We start from the raw sequence: 13813 nt of genomic DNA, 5'->3' as shown, positions 1-13813 counted from the left end.
GGGGAAAAAAGGATGTCAGTTTTGTTTGGGTGCAACGTCACACGACCGCGCAATTGTCAGTTAAAGCGATGCAGTGCCGAATCGCAAAAAAAAAATGGCCTGTTCATTCAGCAGCCAAACCTTCCAGGGCTGAAGTGGTTAAACCAAATGGGCTGTTTTACCAGGTGATCATTGACAATCAGTTTCGGCAAATATTGTCTAAAGACATTCATCATGTGTATTGTTGGCTGAATCTCGGTGAGCTTTGTGTATTTCTTCCAGATCTGTGCAGTAATCCAGTGTGAGAATTCCTGTAATAAAGACCGCTCACTGCCGCTCTCTCTGCTTGTTCAGGGTGACCGGTCTGGTCTCCGCCCCCTCCTGTAGTTATCTGCAGACAGCCTGTAGTGGGTGGAGCCTGCTGGGTTCCTCCCACTGCTCTGCCCTCTGTAATGGATTGTGCAGCACAGTGATGAGGTCACTGCTACTTTTACAAGGTGAGACCTGGGTATGCAAAAGCATTTGAGGAAAAGATTTAAAGCCTTTTTTGCCCAGAGTTCTGTCTCCACCATGGATGAAGAAGGGAAAGGAGACACCCTTGGACAGCAGCATTGTTGGTCTGGGGGGATGGGAGTGTTGGATGGACTAGCAGATTTAGATGCACTTGACTAACAAAGTAATGAACTCCAGATAAAACTTTTTAAGCAGTTAAAGCAACAGTATTTTTTTTCTTTTTTCGGAGAAAGGTTTTACATAAAGCTCATTGTTGTAAGCACCCCACCCCAGTCAGTGGTATATGGTTTGTCTCAACCCTCTAACTGCCACTTTTGTTGGACAGCTTTGTCTGTTAAAGCGGTTGTATAGTCTATTTTTTAACTTTTACCTACAGGTATTATATATTATAGGTAAAAAAAAAAAAAAAATCTCCTAAACCTATACGGTTTAGGAGATATTCCCTGTGCAATGAGCCATTGACTGCAGCAGCGCGTGCGCACAGGGAATTCTCGGCTGAAAGATCGGCAGATGCCGAAACCCTGCTGTGAAGAAGTCACTCCCGCGCGCATGGGTGGGAGTGACGACATCGCGGCTCTGGCCACTCACAGTGCTGGAGCCGCTATATCCGGAAGACACGCAGAGGCAACACGTCATCTCCCTCGGCGTGGACCAGGTGAGTTACCGACGCCTCGTTCTAAGGTAAGTATTTCACAATGAGCTAGTATAAAAAAAAAAAGCCAAAAAAAGGAAAACGAATGCGGTGCACATCTAAGAATTGGTGAGCTGCAATATATACAATATTTGTGTTTAATTCCGCTTTAACAATTCTTCTGCTCACCTTGTCTGCTCCACATTCTGTGCCATCCAAAGGTGGATCCAGTTTGGTTTTACAAGAGGCATCTCCTTCTACTAGACACCACAAGCCGGCGCACATCAAATGCTGAAATTAAAGGGAGATACGCAGAGAGTTCTCAATAACGCAGCTACATTGTGGTTTTAACCCACACACACAACTACAACATCTCACAAAAGTGAGTACACCCCTCACATTTTTGTAAATATTTTCTTCTATCTTTTCATGTGACAACACTGAAGAAATGACACTTGTCTACAATGTAAAGTAGTGAGTGTACAGCTTGTATAACAGTGTAAATTTGCTGTCCCCTCAAAATAACTCAACACACAGCCATTAATGTCTAAACTGCTGGCAACAAAAGTGAGTACACCCATAAGTGAGAATGTCCAAATTGGGCCCAAACTGTCAATATTTTATGTGGCCACCATTATTTTCCAGCACTACCTTAACCCTCTTGGGCATGGAGGTCACCAGAGCTTCACAGGTTGCCACTGGAGTCCTCTCCCCCTCCTCCATGAGGACATCAGAGCTGGTGGATGTTAGAGACCTTGCGCTCCTCCACCTTCCGTTTGAGGATGTCCCACAGATGCTCAATAGGGTTTAGGTCTGGAGACATGCTTGGCCAGTCCATCCCCTTTACCCTCAGCTTCTTTAGTGAGGCAGTGGTCATCTTCGAGGTGTGTTTGGGGTCATTATGTTGGAATACTGCCCTGCGGCCCAGTCTCTGAAGGGAGGGGATCATGCTCTGCTTCAGTATGTCACAGTACATGTTGGCATTCATGGTTCCCTCAATGATCTGTAGCTCCCCAGTGCCGGCAGCACTCATGCAGCCCCAGACCATGACACTCCCACCACCATGCTTGACTGTAGGCAAGACACACTTGTCTTTGTACTCCTCACCTGGTTGTCGCCACACACGCTTGACACCATCTGAACCAAATAAGTTCATCTTGGTCTCATCAGACCACAGGACATGGTTCCAGTAATCTATGTCCCTAGTCTGCTTGTCTTCAGCAAACTGTTTGCAGGCTTTCTTGTGCATCATCTTTAAAAGAGGCTTCCTTCCGGGACGACAGCCACGCAGACCAATTTGATGCAGTGTGCAGCGTATGGTCTGAGCACTGACACACTGACCCCCCCACCCCTTCAACCTCTGCAGCAATTTGTGAGCATGATCAGTCTGTACTGAGGGGGCTGTTCTTGGGGGGGGGGGGGGGGGGGGAGTAGGGGCCTGTACTGACGGGTCTGTGCTGGGGGGGTCTGTACTGAGGGACGGGGAGGAAGCACCAGTGCCTAAGGCCCAATTTTTCTGCCCCTGTTTAACAGGGACATGTAATTACAATTCTTGATATAATATTTCACAGGAGGGCCCGTTCCTGTGCCCACCCAGAGTAACTGTGATGACTTATAGTGTTGTGGCACCAGCACCACAACCACCAAAGGTCAATTTTTCTACCACTGTTCAACAATGGCATGTAATTACAATTCTTGATATAATCGTTCACAGCAGGGCGCTCCAGCGCCCACCAAGAGTCACTTTGAGGGCTTACAATGTTGTGGCAAAACCAACACCTTGTTCCACCATTTCTGCAGAGCATATAGGGCAGGCCCCTACTTTCAAACATCCAACTTACAAACATCTCCTACTTGCAAACGGAAGGAGACAACAGCAAGTGAGATGAAAAAAGATGGACGACAAAACAAATTATACAGGGGTGATAACCCTTCCCTATGTTTTCCAAAAAGCTTAAAAATATTTTTTTTGACTGGAGCTACACTTTAAAAATGTACCAGTTGAAAATTACAAACAGATTCAACTTAACACAACAAACCTACACAGTCCCTGTCCTGTTTGCACCGCCTGTATACCGCCTGTATACTGCTGGGGGCCACACGCATTTCCTTTTTTTAATATGGGTACGGGGTTCCCCTTAATATGCGTACAAGACCCAAAGGGGCTGGTAATTGGCAGGGAGGGCTACCCATGCCATTTTTCTCAATGGTTTTCAACCATATTGCAGGAACCAGATATAACATTAAAACCGCAAGCAGTTTTAAATGACGTTATTTCCGTTTAATGTCATTTTGTGCAGGGACTGTTCTAAACACGGGAAACACGTGGCACTTCACAGGCATACTACAGACACCCCCCAGGCACCATATTTAAAGGAATATTTCACTTTTTTTTCACTTTAATCGTCATTAAAATCAGTGCTCCCGCCAAAACGGCCATTTTTAAAAACATTTTAAGCATTGACCCATGTCCCCTGGGGCAGGAGCCAGGTCCCCAAACCCTTTTTAGGACAGTATCTTGCATATTAGCCGTTAAAATTAGCATTTTTAATTTTGAACGTTCGAGTCCCATAGACTTCAATGGGGTTCTAAAGTTCGTACGAATTTGGGGTCCGTTCGAAAGTTCTGGTGCGAACCAAACCGGGGGGTGTTCGGCTCATCCCTACTAACAATCAATGGTGGTCTATTTTGTGTAACTTAAGTTGCTAAGGCATGGAAAGCTTTCCCCCCAGTTGTGTTCATGTATCCATTTTTTGCATTGCACAGCACTTACTGACCATTTTAGAAATACGTTTGAAAAAACCTATGGGCCGCGCACCCTCGAGTGATCATTAACAAACCATAAATTAAATGGATACATCTATATATATCTAGATTAGATCTATATATATATATAGATCTAATCTCTCTCTCTATATAAATATATATATATATATATATTATAGCCCATAGTGAGACCAAAAGAGGCCTAGTGATAGTAAAGAAAGTAATATATAAATACATTTCATGCCGTGCTAAAAAACTCAAAGTTTTATACCAAATTTAAAATATACAATATAAGAGTCCATGAACCAGCACCAAATTCTTCAATTTAAGTGAAAAAGTGGAGTATTCTCAATAGCTGTGAGGAATAAGTGCCATCTCCCACCGATAATTAAGCAACCATCCTGCTCACCAGACCATGACACCCATTATAGGTTGTCAAATGAGCATGGGTAACAATGAAGATGTATCCTCCAGTGTGATAAAGTCCCAAAATGGTATATCCGCCAACTATGATAATGTGTTACATGTTTTTATGGATTCGATTTTGATACAAATGACCCCATGAGGAGTTTGTGTTTGATTTATGACATTATCATAGTTGGCGGATATACCATTTGGAGACTTTATCACACTGGATGATACATCTTCATTGTTACCCATGCTCATTTGACTACCTGTAATGGGTGTCAGGTTGGTCTGGTGAGTAGGATGGTTGCCTAATTATCGGTGGAAGACGGCACTTATTCCTCCCAGCAATTAAGAATACTCCACTTTTTCACTTGGATTGAAGAATTTGGTGGTGGTTCATGGACTTTTATATTGTATATTTTATATTTGGTATAGCACTTTGTGATTTTTGAGTGCGGTGTGAAACGTATTTAAAAGGAGAAAAGATATATTTATCATCATCTATTAAGGAAAAAGCACCACATCTCCTGAAATATAACTGGAAATACATTTAGGATTTTTAAGGTGCTAATTTAGAAGAAAATCATTTATAAAAAGTAAAAATTTATTAGAGCAATAAAAATAAACATACAAAAAGTAGATATTGATATTACAGTACTAATACATGTGCTGACTGATTTCATCTCTAAATCGATCGCCTTGGTAATTGGCTTCTTCAGGAGAATTAATTGATATCAATCAGGCACAATGAGCACTAAAAATAAACAGATTTTTTTGGGGCGTGACCGGAAGCCGAGCTGGACGGACGCTGCGAGTGAGAGCTCTCCTCCAGCCCAGCGTTACATCGGCCTACATCGGGGGCATCTAACCTTCTAGGATGGGGAGATCACGGGCCACCAGGTCCTCATCCACCCGGGGGTCGTCCCAACCGCCCCCGGGCTCTTCGGCCTCCCTCACATCCTTTTTTCGGCCGCCCGGAGGATCGTCCTGTGAAGGCCGCAAGATGGCGCCGGCCGACCCGGCCACGCTACGGCGGGACCAGGCATCTCCTCCACCGCTCCTACAACGCGACTCCCACCCGGAGCCCTTACCTCTACACTCCGCGGTCCACACCCGGGAACTAAACGGCTCACTCCTATCTTTGAACTCCTCTGGGGAGTCCCAGCACGCCCGGGCTGGGCGGGAGGACAGGCCGCGGCCCGGTGTAGGCCGCGACGGCAAGATGGCGGCGGCGGACCCGGCGACACAGCGCAAGTACAGCTGGACTGCTCCACAGGACGGTCGCGGGTCCCCGCAAGAGCCGCCACGCACAGGAGCATCACCGTGGGTGAGTGACAGCTCTCCCTCCTCTACTCCACCATCCGCCCTGCAGGGACCTCAGGCCACGGACCAGCAGCTCCCCCCATCTCCCACTCAATGCTCTGAGGCCTTCCCCCGCTTACTGCGGACGGCCCCGGACCCAGACATGGCAGTGTCTCCCTCTCCATCTGCACCAGGAGACACGGAGGACCCCCCCAGCAGTGCGGAAGACGCAGCGCCCCCCCTGACTGAGGGGGGGGCCCTGCACATCCGGCAGTTGCCTGCCCCCCCCAAGACCCAGCGGCAGCCCCGATCCAGGGACGCGAGTCTGCCTAGAGCCCAAATACCTAGCCATCCCACCTATGCCCAGGTAGTCCGCCCGCACTCCCTGAATGTCCGTCCGGACCCCTCCCTGGACTCCCCCCATGCTACCTCATGGTCCGAACACTTGCACCCCCCTTCCTCCCGGCCCCCTTCCTTGGCAGCAGGGTCGGGGCAGGGAGGCTCTCCTCCATGTCCACTCCCGCTCCAGCCCCCCATGGGGCATCACGAAGGGGGATATCCCCCCTGGCACTCCTATCTGTCAGCCATCCCCACGAAAGATGATTTTAAACAACTCGTGGCGGAAGTGCAAGCCACCTGTCGCGCTGAAATCCAGTCCCTGCACGCCGGCCTTAAACACCTGGCTGAACGAGTCGAGATGGCGGAGGAAGAGATTCAGGAGACCAAGCTGGCAGTACACCGCACTCAGGTAGAGAGCTCGGACCACCGACTCCTCCTACGGGACATGCAGCGCCACGTGGAAGATCTTGATAACAGAGGCCGGCGGAACAACATCCGCGTCCGTGGCCTCCCCGAAACCGAGGGACCTGAGGACCTGCAGACCACTCTGCAAGCACTGTTTAATGGAATGCTGGGAGAAGACCCGGCCAAGCCCATTGAGATGGACAGAGCCCATCGAGCCCTTCGCCCTAAGGGCCCGGCCTCCAAACCAAGAGATGTTATTTGTAGGATCCACTCTTTCCCCCTCAAGGAAGACATCATGCGTAAGTCCCGCTCCATCCGCAATCTTATGTTTGACAACGCTCCGATCCAGGTTTACCCGGATGTCTCCTGGATAACCCTCCAAAAACGACGGCTGCTGCTGCCCCTTCTTCAAGTCTTGCAGGACAGGAGCATACTTTACCGCTGGGGTTTCCCCTTCTGCCTTACAGCTAGACACCAGGGGAAGTCGGCGTTCCTTCGATACCCGGAGGACCTGGCCTCCTTCTGTGACACTTTGGGCCTGCCGGTCCCCAAGCTCCCGGAATGGGATCTGATACCTTCTCAACCGCCTTCGCCGGTCCTCTGGCAGAAAGTTCCCTCGGCTAAACGGCACCGGGGTTCAGAGCCGGACCGCAGATCTCCTAAACACAAGTGACATGGATCCCCCCATCAGCGGGCCTTCCCGCCATTTGTTTGAGTTCCCACCCATTTTGTTTTACTTGGGGTTTATTCACCCCCCTTCCCCCGATGGCCTGATCGCTACAAGATCTCCCTTTTTTCTTTTTTGTTTTCCAGGAATTGTTTTTTCACCCAGGCTGGCTTAGGACAGATCGACTCCCGAGTTACAGACCCCCCCTTGTGGTTTTCCACCTTCTGGTTCCCTTGAACTTTACAAACTATTGGTGTCTGCCTGGCCTGGCCTTCTCCCCCCTTCTGTTTTTTTTTTTTTTTTTTTTTCTTTTTCTGGGGTCGGGAGACGCCCAGCCCAGGAGACCTATCGGAACCTCTTCGGTTCAGAGCCCCTATAGGGCCCCTGGACCTGACATATGTTGCAGTTAACTTTGGTTTTGTACTTTGTTTATGTTTTCACTCTTCTTCTCTTTTTCAGACTCTTTCTCCGCCCCGCCCCCTGTGCGGGCCTCAGCCAGTGGTCCAGTCATATGTCAGCCCTCCCCCGGCGGTCGTCTCTCCCCCTGGGGCACCTACCCTTCCAGCGGCAGAAGCTAAGTATGACCAACCCCGACCATCCCCTTGATTATGGCTAAGATACTATCTTTAAATGTACATGGCCTAAACTCCAACAAGAAACGCCATCTTGCGCTCCAAGAATTTAGGCGATCCGGGGCGGATATAGTGATGGTCCAAGAAACGCACTTTAACCGAGGGGACTCCTTTAAATTTGCCCTAAGACATTTCCCCCTGGTGTACCAAGCCTTTAGCTCGCGTAAGAGGGCGGGGGTGGCTATTCTTATCAGAAAGGGCTCCCCCTTTACGTGCACATCGACGTACCTAGATCCAAAGGGCCATTTTGTCATCCTTCGCGGTATCTGGCTGGCGCAGGCTGTGACTCTATGCGCCCTCTACGCCCCGAATGTCCACCAACACCGATTTTTGTCCGGCGTGCTTTCTCGCCTATTTAGGTCGCCTTCCGAGCTTCTGGTGATAGGGGGGGACTTCAACCTTATTCCATCTGTTACACATGATCGCATGGTGGTGAACCCACAGGTATCTCAGACTAGGGTCCTGAGGGACTCGACGCTGTTCCGCCAGCTCACCAGACGACGCGCTCTCTTTGATGCCTGGCGTACTTTACATCCACGGGACCGCCAATACACCTTTTACTCGGCCCCGCACCGCACCCACTCGCGTATAGACCACTTTTTTGTGAACAGCCATACCTTGAGGGCGGTCCGTGCAGCACATATACTACCCATCTCTTGGTCCGACCACGCCCCGATCACCCTGACGCTAAATATTGGAGCCCCTCTTCACAGGCCGTGTAACTGGCGACTGAACAATTACCTCCTGCAGCACTCCCCGGCCAAAATGGAGCTGGAATCCACGCTCCGACTGTACTTTGCCGAAAACGACACTCCTGACGTTTCTCTCCCCACCCTTTGGGCGGCCCACAAGGCGGTTGCCCGGGGTCGCTGCCTTGCTCTCTCCTCGGCTCTGAAGAGAGATGCACAGGCTGCTAGGCGGCTGGCTGAGGGGCGGCTGAAGGCCCTTGAGGCTAAGCTTCAGGAGTCTCCCTCTCTGTCACTGGTCAAGCAAATAGTGCAGGTAAGACTTACTCTACGCGATCTTGCACTTGGTTCGGTTGAAAAAGCGCTTATCCGCCTACGACAGCTCTACTATGATAAGGGCAATAAAGCGCAGACCCTATTGGCCAGGAAGCTGGCTGATCGCACGCAAGCCTCCGCGCCCTCCCAAATTAAAAACCGTGGGGGAGACCTTTTGTCTCACCCGCAGGATATCGCAGATACGTTTGCTGACTTTTACACGGACCTGTACAACAAGAGGGACATACCTCATAACCCACCGACCCCTGACTTAGCTGACCGCATAGCCAACTACCTAGCTGGAGTGACACTGCCCCAGGTGCAGGACGCGGAACTTCAGGAACTGAACGCCCTCATCACCGATGAGGAACTGACAGCGACTGTAAAGGCGCTCCCCGCTCACAAATCTCCGGGTCCAGATGGCTTCCCGTACGAGTACTATAAAATGTTTCTACCCATCTTGAGCCCATACATGACCAAGCTGTTCAATTCCTTCCTCACACGGGCCCCAGTCCCAACGGAGATGTTGGCGTCCTTTATATCCCTTATCCCTAAACCAGACAAGGACCAGACCTCATGCGCCAGTTACAGGCCTATCGCCTTACTGAACTCGGACCTGAAGATCTTTACGAAAATCCTGGCCAACCGCCTCAATACAATCCTTCCTGCCCTGGTCCATAAGGATCAGGTTGGTTTTGTACCTCTTCGACAAGCAGGGGACAACACCAGGAAAGTTATTGACCTCATTGACGTAGCAAACAAGACTGGTTGCCCCTCCCTGGTCCTGAGCCTAGACGCGGAAAAGGCATTTGATCGCCTGAGCTGGCCCTTCATGACGGCGACTCTAACCCACATGGGTTTCCGGGGTCCCTTCCTGCACGCTATACAACACCTTTACACCACCCCCACTTCTCAAGTTAAGACCCCGTATGCAATTTCTCCGACTTTCCCTATCACTAATGGCACCCGCCAGGGCTGTCCGCTCTCTCCTCTGCTGTTTGCTCTCTGTGTCGAACCCCTGGCGGAGGCCATTAGAAGAAACCCGGATATCCGGGGTGTCTCGGTTCGGGGCAGGGAATTTAAAATATCGCTCTTCGCTGACGACGTCATTCTCACCCTGACCCAGCCCAGGACCTCTTTACCCAATCTACACGCAGAATTTAGCCGATACGGGGCGATCTCGGGCTACAAAATAAACGCATCTAAGTCAGTCGCCCTCCCACTTAATATGCCCCTAGTTGAAGGAACTCATTTGCGCTCGGCTTTCCCTTATCGTTGGGAGACTTCCTCACTTAAATATCTAGGGGTTCAAATTACCCCATCCTTCCACACTTTATACCAGGCCAACTTTCCCCCCCTCTATAGGGAGATCAGGGGACTTATCCATAAATGGAAAACACACCATATATCCCTTACGGGGCGGATCGCGTCCATTAAAATGGTAATCCTCCCCAAACTTCTCTACCTATTTCAGACACTGCCTGTCCCGATCCCCTACGCACACCTCCGTATGCTCCAGAAAGACTTATTGCAATTTGTATGGAACTTCAAAAAACATCGGGTCCCAGGCACGGTTCTCACTGCCCTGCGCTCAGACGGCGGTTTGGCATTCCCTGACTTGGTTAGGTACTACCAGGCGACGATGCTCCGGGCGATAGTCTCCTGGTTCCCCCAACGGTCATATAACAAGTGGTCGGAGATAGAAAAAATATGGTTAGCCCCGGTGCACCCGAACAGTCTGCTCTGGGGGGCGGGGGTGGCGATTGAGCCGGACCGGTTGCTGGGCTCGATGGCTCACCTCCGTCAGCTTTGGCGGAAGCTGTCTGGTCACTGCAAGCTACACTCGGAGTCGTCCCTGATGACCTCGTTCCTTTACAACCCCATGCTCCCAGACAGCCTGACCCACCAGATGTCCTGGCCCTGGGCGTCCCAAGGTTTATTTCACCTGGGACACCTGGTAGACCCCAGGTCGAGAAAGCTGCTCTCCTTCTCGGAACTTCAGGCCAAACATGACCTCCCCCGACAGACGTTCTACAGTTATCTTCAAATAAGACATTTCGCACAAACCTTAGCCCCGAGACTCCAATTCTCCCCGCCCTCCCCATTTGAGGTGATTATATTGAACGGCCGGAATGGCAGGGGGCTGATCTCGGATATATACCGCGTTCTCAGCTCACACCACTCCCAGGCGAGGGGCAAGCACAAGTATATGTTGAAGTGGGAGAGGGACCTGGGGGAGGAGCTCTCCCTTGAGGATTGGCAGGGGGTGTGGCGACAGGCAGCCAAATCCTCTCTATGCACCCTTTACAAGGAAAATGCCTACAAGATACTCTTCCGTTGGTACCGGACCCCAGAGGTACTGCACAAAATATATCCCTCCACCTCGGATCGGTGCTGGCGCTGCCTAAAAGACAGAGGTACCCTATTCCACATAAAAAATGTAGTGCAAGCGCTCAGCCTATACACACTTCTTATAGTGCTACAAAATAATATGTGCTCAAATATATGTATAGTATTACCCAAAGGAAAAAAATATAGATACACTGTAATAAAAATACAGAATATGAAATTGTATAAATATATACAGTGACCTATATATATACCAAGAGAAGAGGGTAATAGGATGTTGTATCTCTAAAAGAGAAAACAGTGACTATGAATATCTGTAAACAATAAACACAGTGATAAAATCCATAGATAACTGTGAAAACAGTGACTGTGAATGTCTATAAACAATAATCTCAATAATGAAGTCCATAAATGAATATATAGTCCAAAACAATCGTGCAGAGTGCCAGTAGTGACCAGGATCCTGTGATATTGTGACCGAAAAAAACAATGTTCCACCATGTGACAATCCCACCACCTTATAGGGTGTAGGCTTACCAGATCTATGTGACCCTAGTAGGCATACGCCTCAGGGGTCAATCAAAGCTTGCGATCCCAACCAAAGAATGGTCTCAAGGATTAGGTGTGTCAGTCATGGCATATACGATCCCAACAGATGGCTAGATGTGGTCAATATTCCTCATGTGCATATATAGATCCAACAATGATTCAGGCATGAAAGATGAAAAGACAGAACCGACATGGCATAATAACGTCTTTAAAAAAACTTTAATAAAAAATATTTTGGTAAAACTCACATTTCCAAAAAGTACAATCAAGCGTGTCAGGATAAAAATGGCAGTAGCGGAGTCCTCCCGACGCGTTTCGACCCACCGGTCATCACCCCAGATGATGACCGGTGGGTCGAAACGCGTCGGGAGGACTCCGCTACTGCCATTTTTATCCTGACACGCTTGATTGTACTTTTTGGAAATGTGAGTTTTACCAAAATATTTTTTATTAAAGTTTTTTTAAAGACGTTATTATGCCATGTCGGTTCTGTCTTTTCATCTTTCATGCCTGAATCATTGTTGGATCTATATATGCACATGAGGAATATTGACCACATCTAGCCATCTGTTGGGATCGTATATGCCATGACTGACACACCTAATCCTTGAGACCATTCTTTGGTTGGGATCGCAAGCTTTGATTGACCCCTGAGGCGTATGCCTACTAGGGTCACATAGATCTGGTAAGCCTACACCCTATAAGGTGGTGGGATTGTCACATGGTGGAACATTGTTTTTTTCGGTCACAATATCACAGGATCCTGGTCACTACTGGCACTCTGCACGATTGTTTTGGACTATATATTCATTTATGGACTTCATTATTGAGATTATTGTTTATAGACATTCACAGTCACTGTTTTCACAGTTATCTATGGATTTTATCACTGTGTTTATTGTTTACAGATATTCATAGTCACTGTTTTCTCTTTTAGAGATACAACATCCTATTACCCTCTTCTCTTGGTATATATATAGGTCACTGTATATATTTATACAATTTCATATTCTGTATTTTTATTACAGTGTATCTATATTTTTTTCCTTTGGGTAATACTATACATATATTTGAGCACATATTATTTTGTAGCACTATAAGAAGTGTGTATAGGCTGAGCGCTTGCACTACATTTTTTATCGATTTTCCAGCTAAAAAAAATCCCTAGTTTTAGCGTGTTGGCTGCTCATCATATACATTTCTTTGTATTTATCTATTTCAATTTATAATTTTCCTTTTGCGCAATATTGTTGGTGTACAACCCTATTCCACATATACTGGACTTGCCCATCGATATCCCCTTTCTGGACTCTGACCCAACAGCTCCTTGCCCGCTTGCTGGGGGTGCCCGTCCCGTTTGAACCCAAGTTCTTCCTATTTGGCCTGTCCCGAATTAAGCTAGCTAAACCGTCTCGGAAGCTTCTGAGACATGTTCTCACGGCAGCCCGATGTTTGATAGCCCTCCGTTGGAAAAGCCAAACGGCCCCGACTATGGAAGCCCTTTACTCTAGAATAAAGGACATCGAACTCATGGAGAAGATGACTGCCAGAATACGGGACAGGCTGGAGGAATTTGATCTGGTTTGGGGGAGATGGCGGCTGCTGGAGGATTAGGGGCACGCCGAATCCGGCACGACAATGCGGATCACTGGTTTTCTCTTCTTTATCTTCTTTCTCTCTTTCCTTACCTGATTTTGACTATTGCTGCGGCGGACTCTTGCCGCTCTATTTTAAGTGTGTTGCATAGGACTTATGGCAGAACTTACAGGGCCTCTTGGGCTTGGGAGCAGGCAGTTGACTGTGTGTGTCTCCTGACCCCCCGCTCCTGGCCAACCACATTATTATGCCTTGCTATAGGTGCCCATGGCCCGATACCACGGGTAGCGTGCTTACTCATGACCTTGCTATGTTTTGTAATTGCATTGCTCCTACTACGCCTCTGTACTGCTTACCTTCCTATGCTGTTAATGAAAATAAAGAAAACGTTATTTAAAAAAAAAAAAATAAACAGATTTTTTTTTAGAAAAATAGGACAATCAATGGTCACAAAACAGCAAAGATACGCAGCACAAATTTACAAATTGTTTTGTGACCATTGATTGTCCTATTTTTACAAAAAAAAAAATCAATTTTTTAGTGCTCATTGTGCCTGATAGCAATTAATTCTCCTGAAGAAGCCAATCACAAAGGCGAAACATGTAGAGATGAAATCAGTCAGCACATGTATTATTAGTACAATATCAATATCTACTTTTTGTATGTTTGTTTTTAT

General features: G+C 48.1%; 1 protein-coding gene across 1 annotated transcript in view; it reads right to left on the bottom strand.

The window, feature by feature from the left end:
• LOC143964450 (A disintegrin and metalloproteinase with thrombospondin motifs 17-like) overlaps window positions 1-13813 on the bottom strand; it is a 435585-nt gene that overhangs the window by 157556 nt on the left and 264216 nt on the right. The window contains exon 11 of the mRNA XM_077474178.1: window positions 1313-1414. Coding sequence (XP_077330304.1) covers window positions 1313-1414 — 102 coding nt within the window. The remainder of the gene's footprint in view (window positions 1-1312; window positions 1415-13813) is intronic.

Source organism: Lithobates pipiens, unplaced genomic scaffold, assembly GCF_037356315.1.
Source record: "Lithobates pipiens isolate NorthernLeopardFrog02 unplaced genomic scaffold, aLitPip1_a1.2 Scaffold_8, whole genome shotgun sequence".
Classification (NCBI taxonomy): domain Eukaryota; kingdom Metazoa; phylum Chordata; class Amphibia; order Anura; family Ranidae; genus Lithobates; species Lithobates pipiens.
This window is presented reverse-complemented; position numbering and strand designations above follow the sequence as displayed.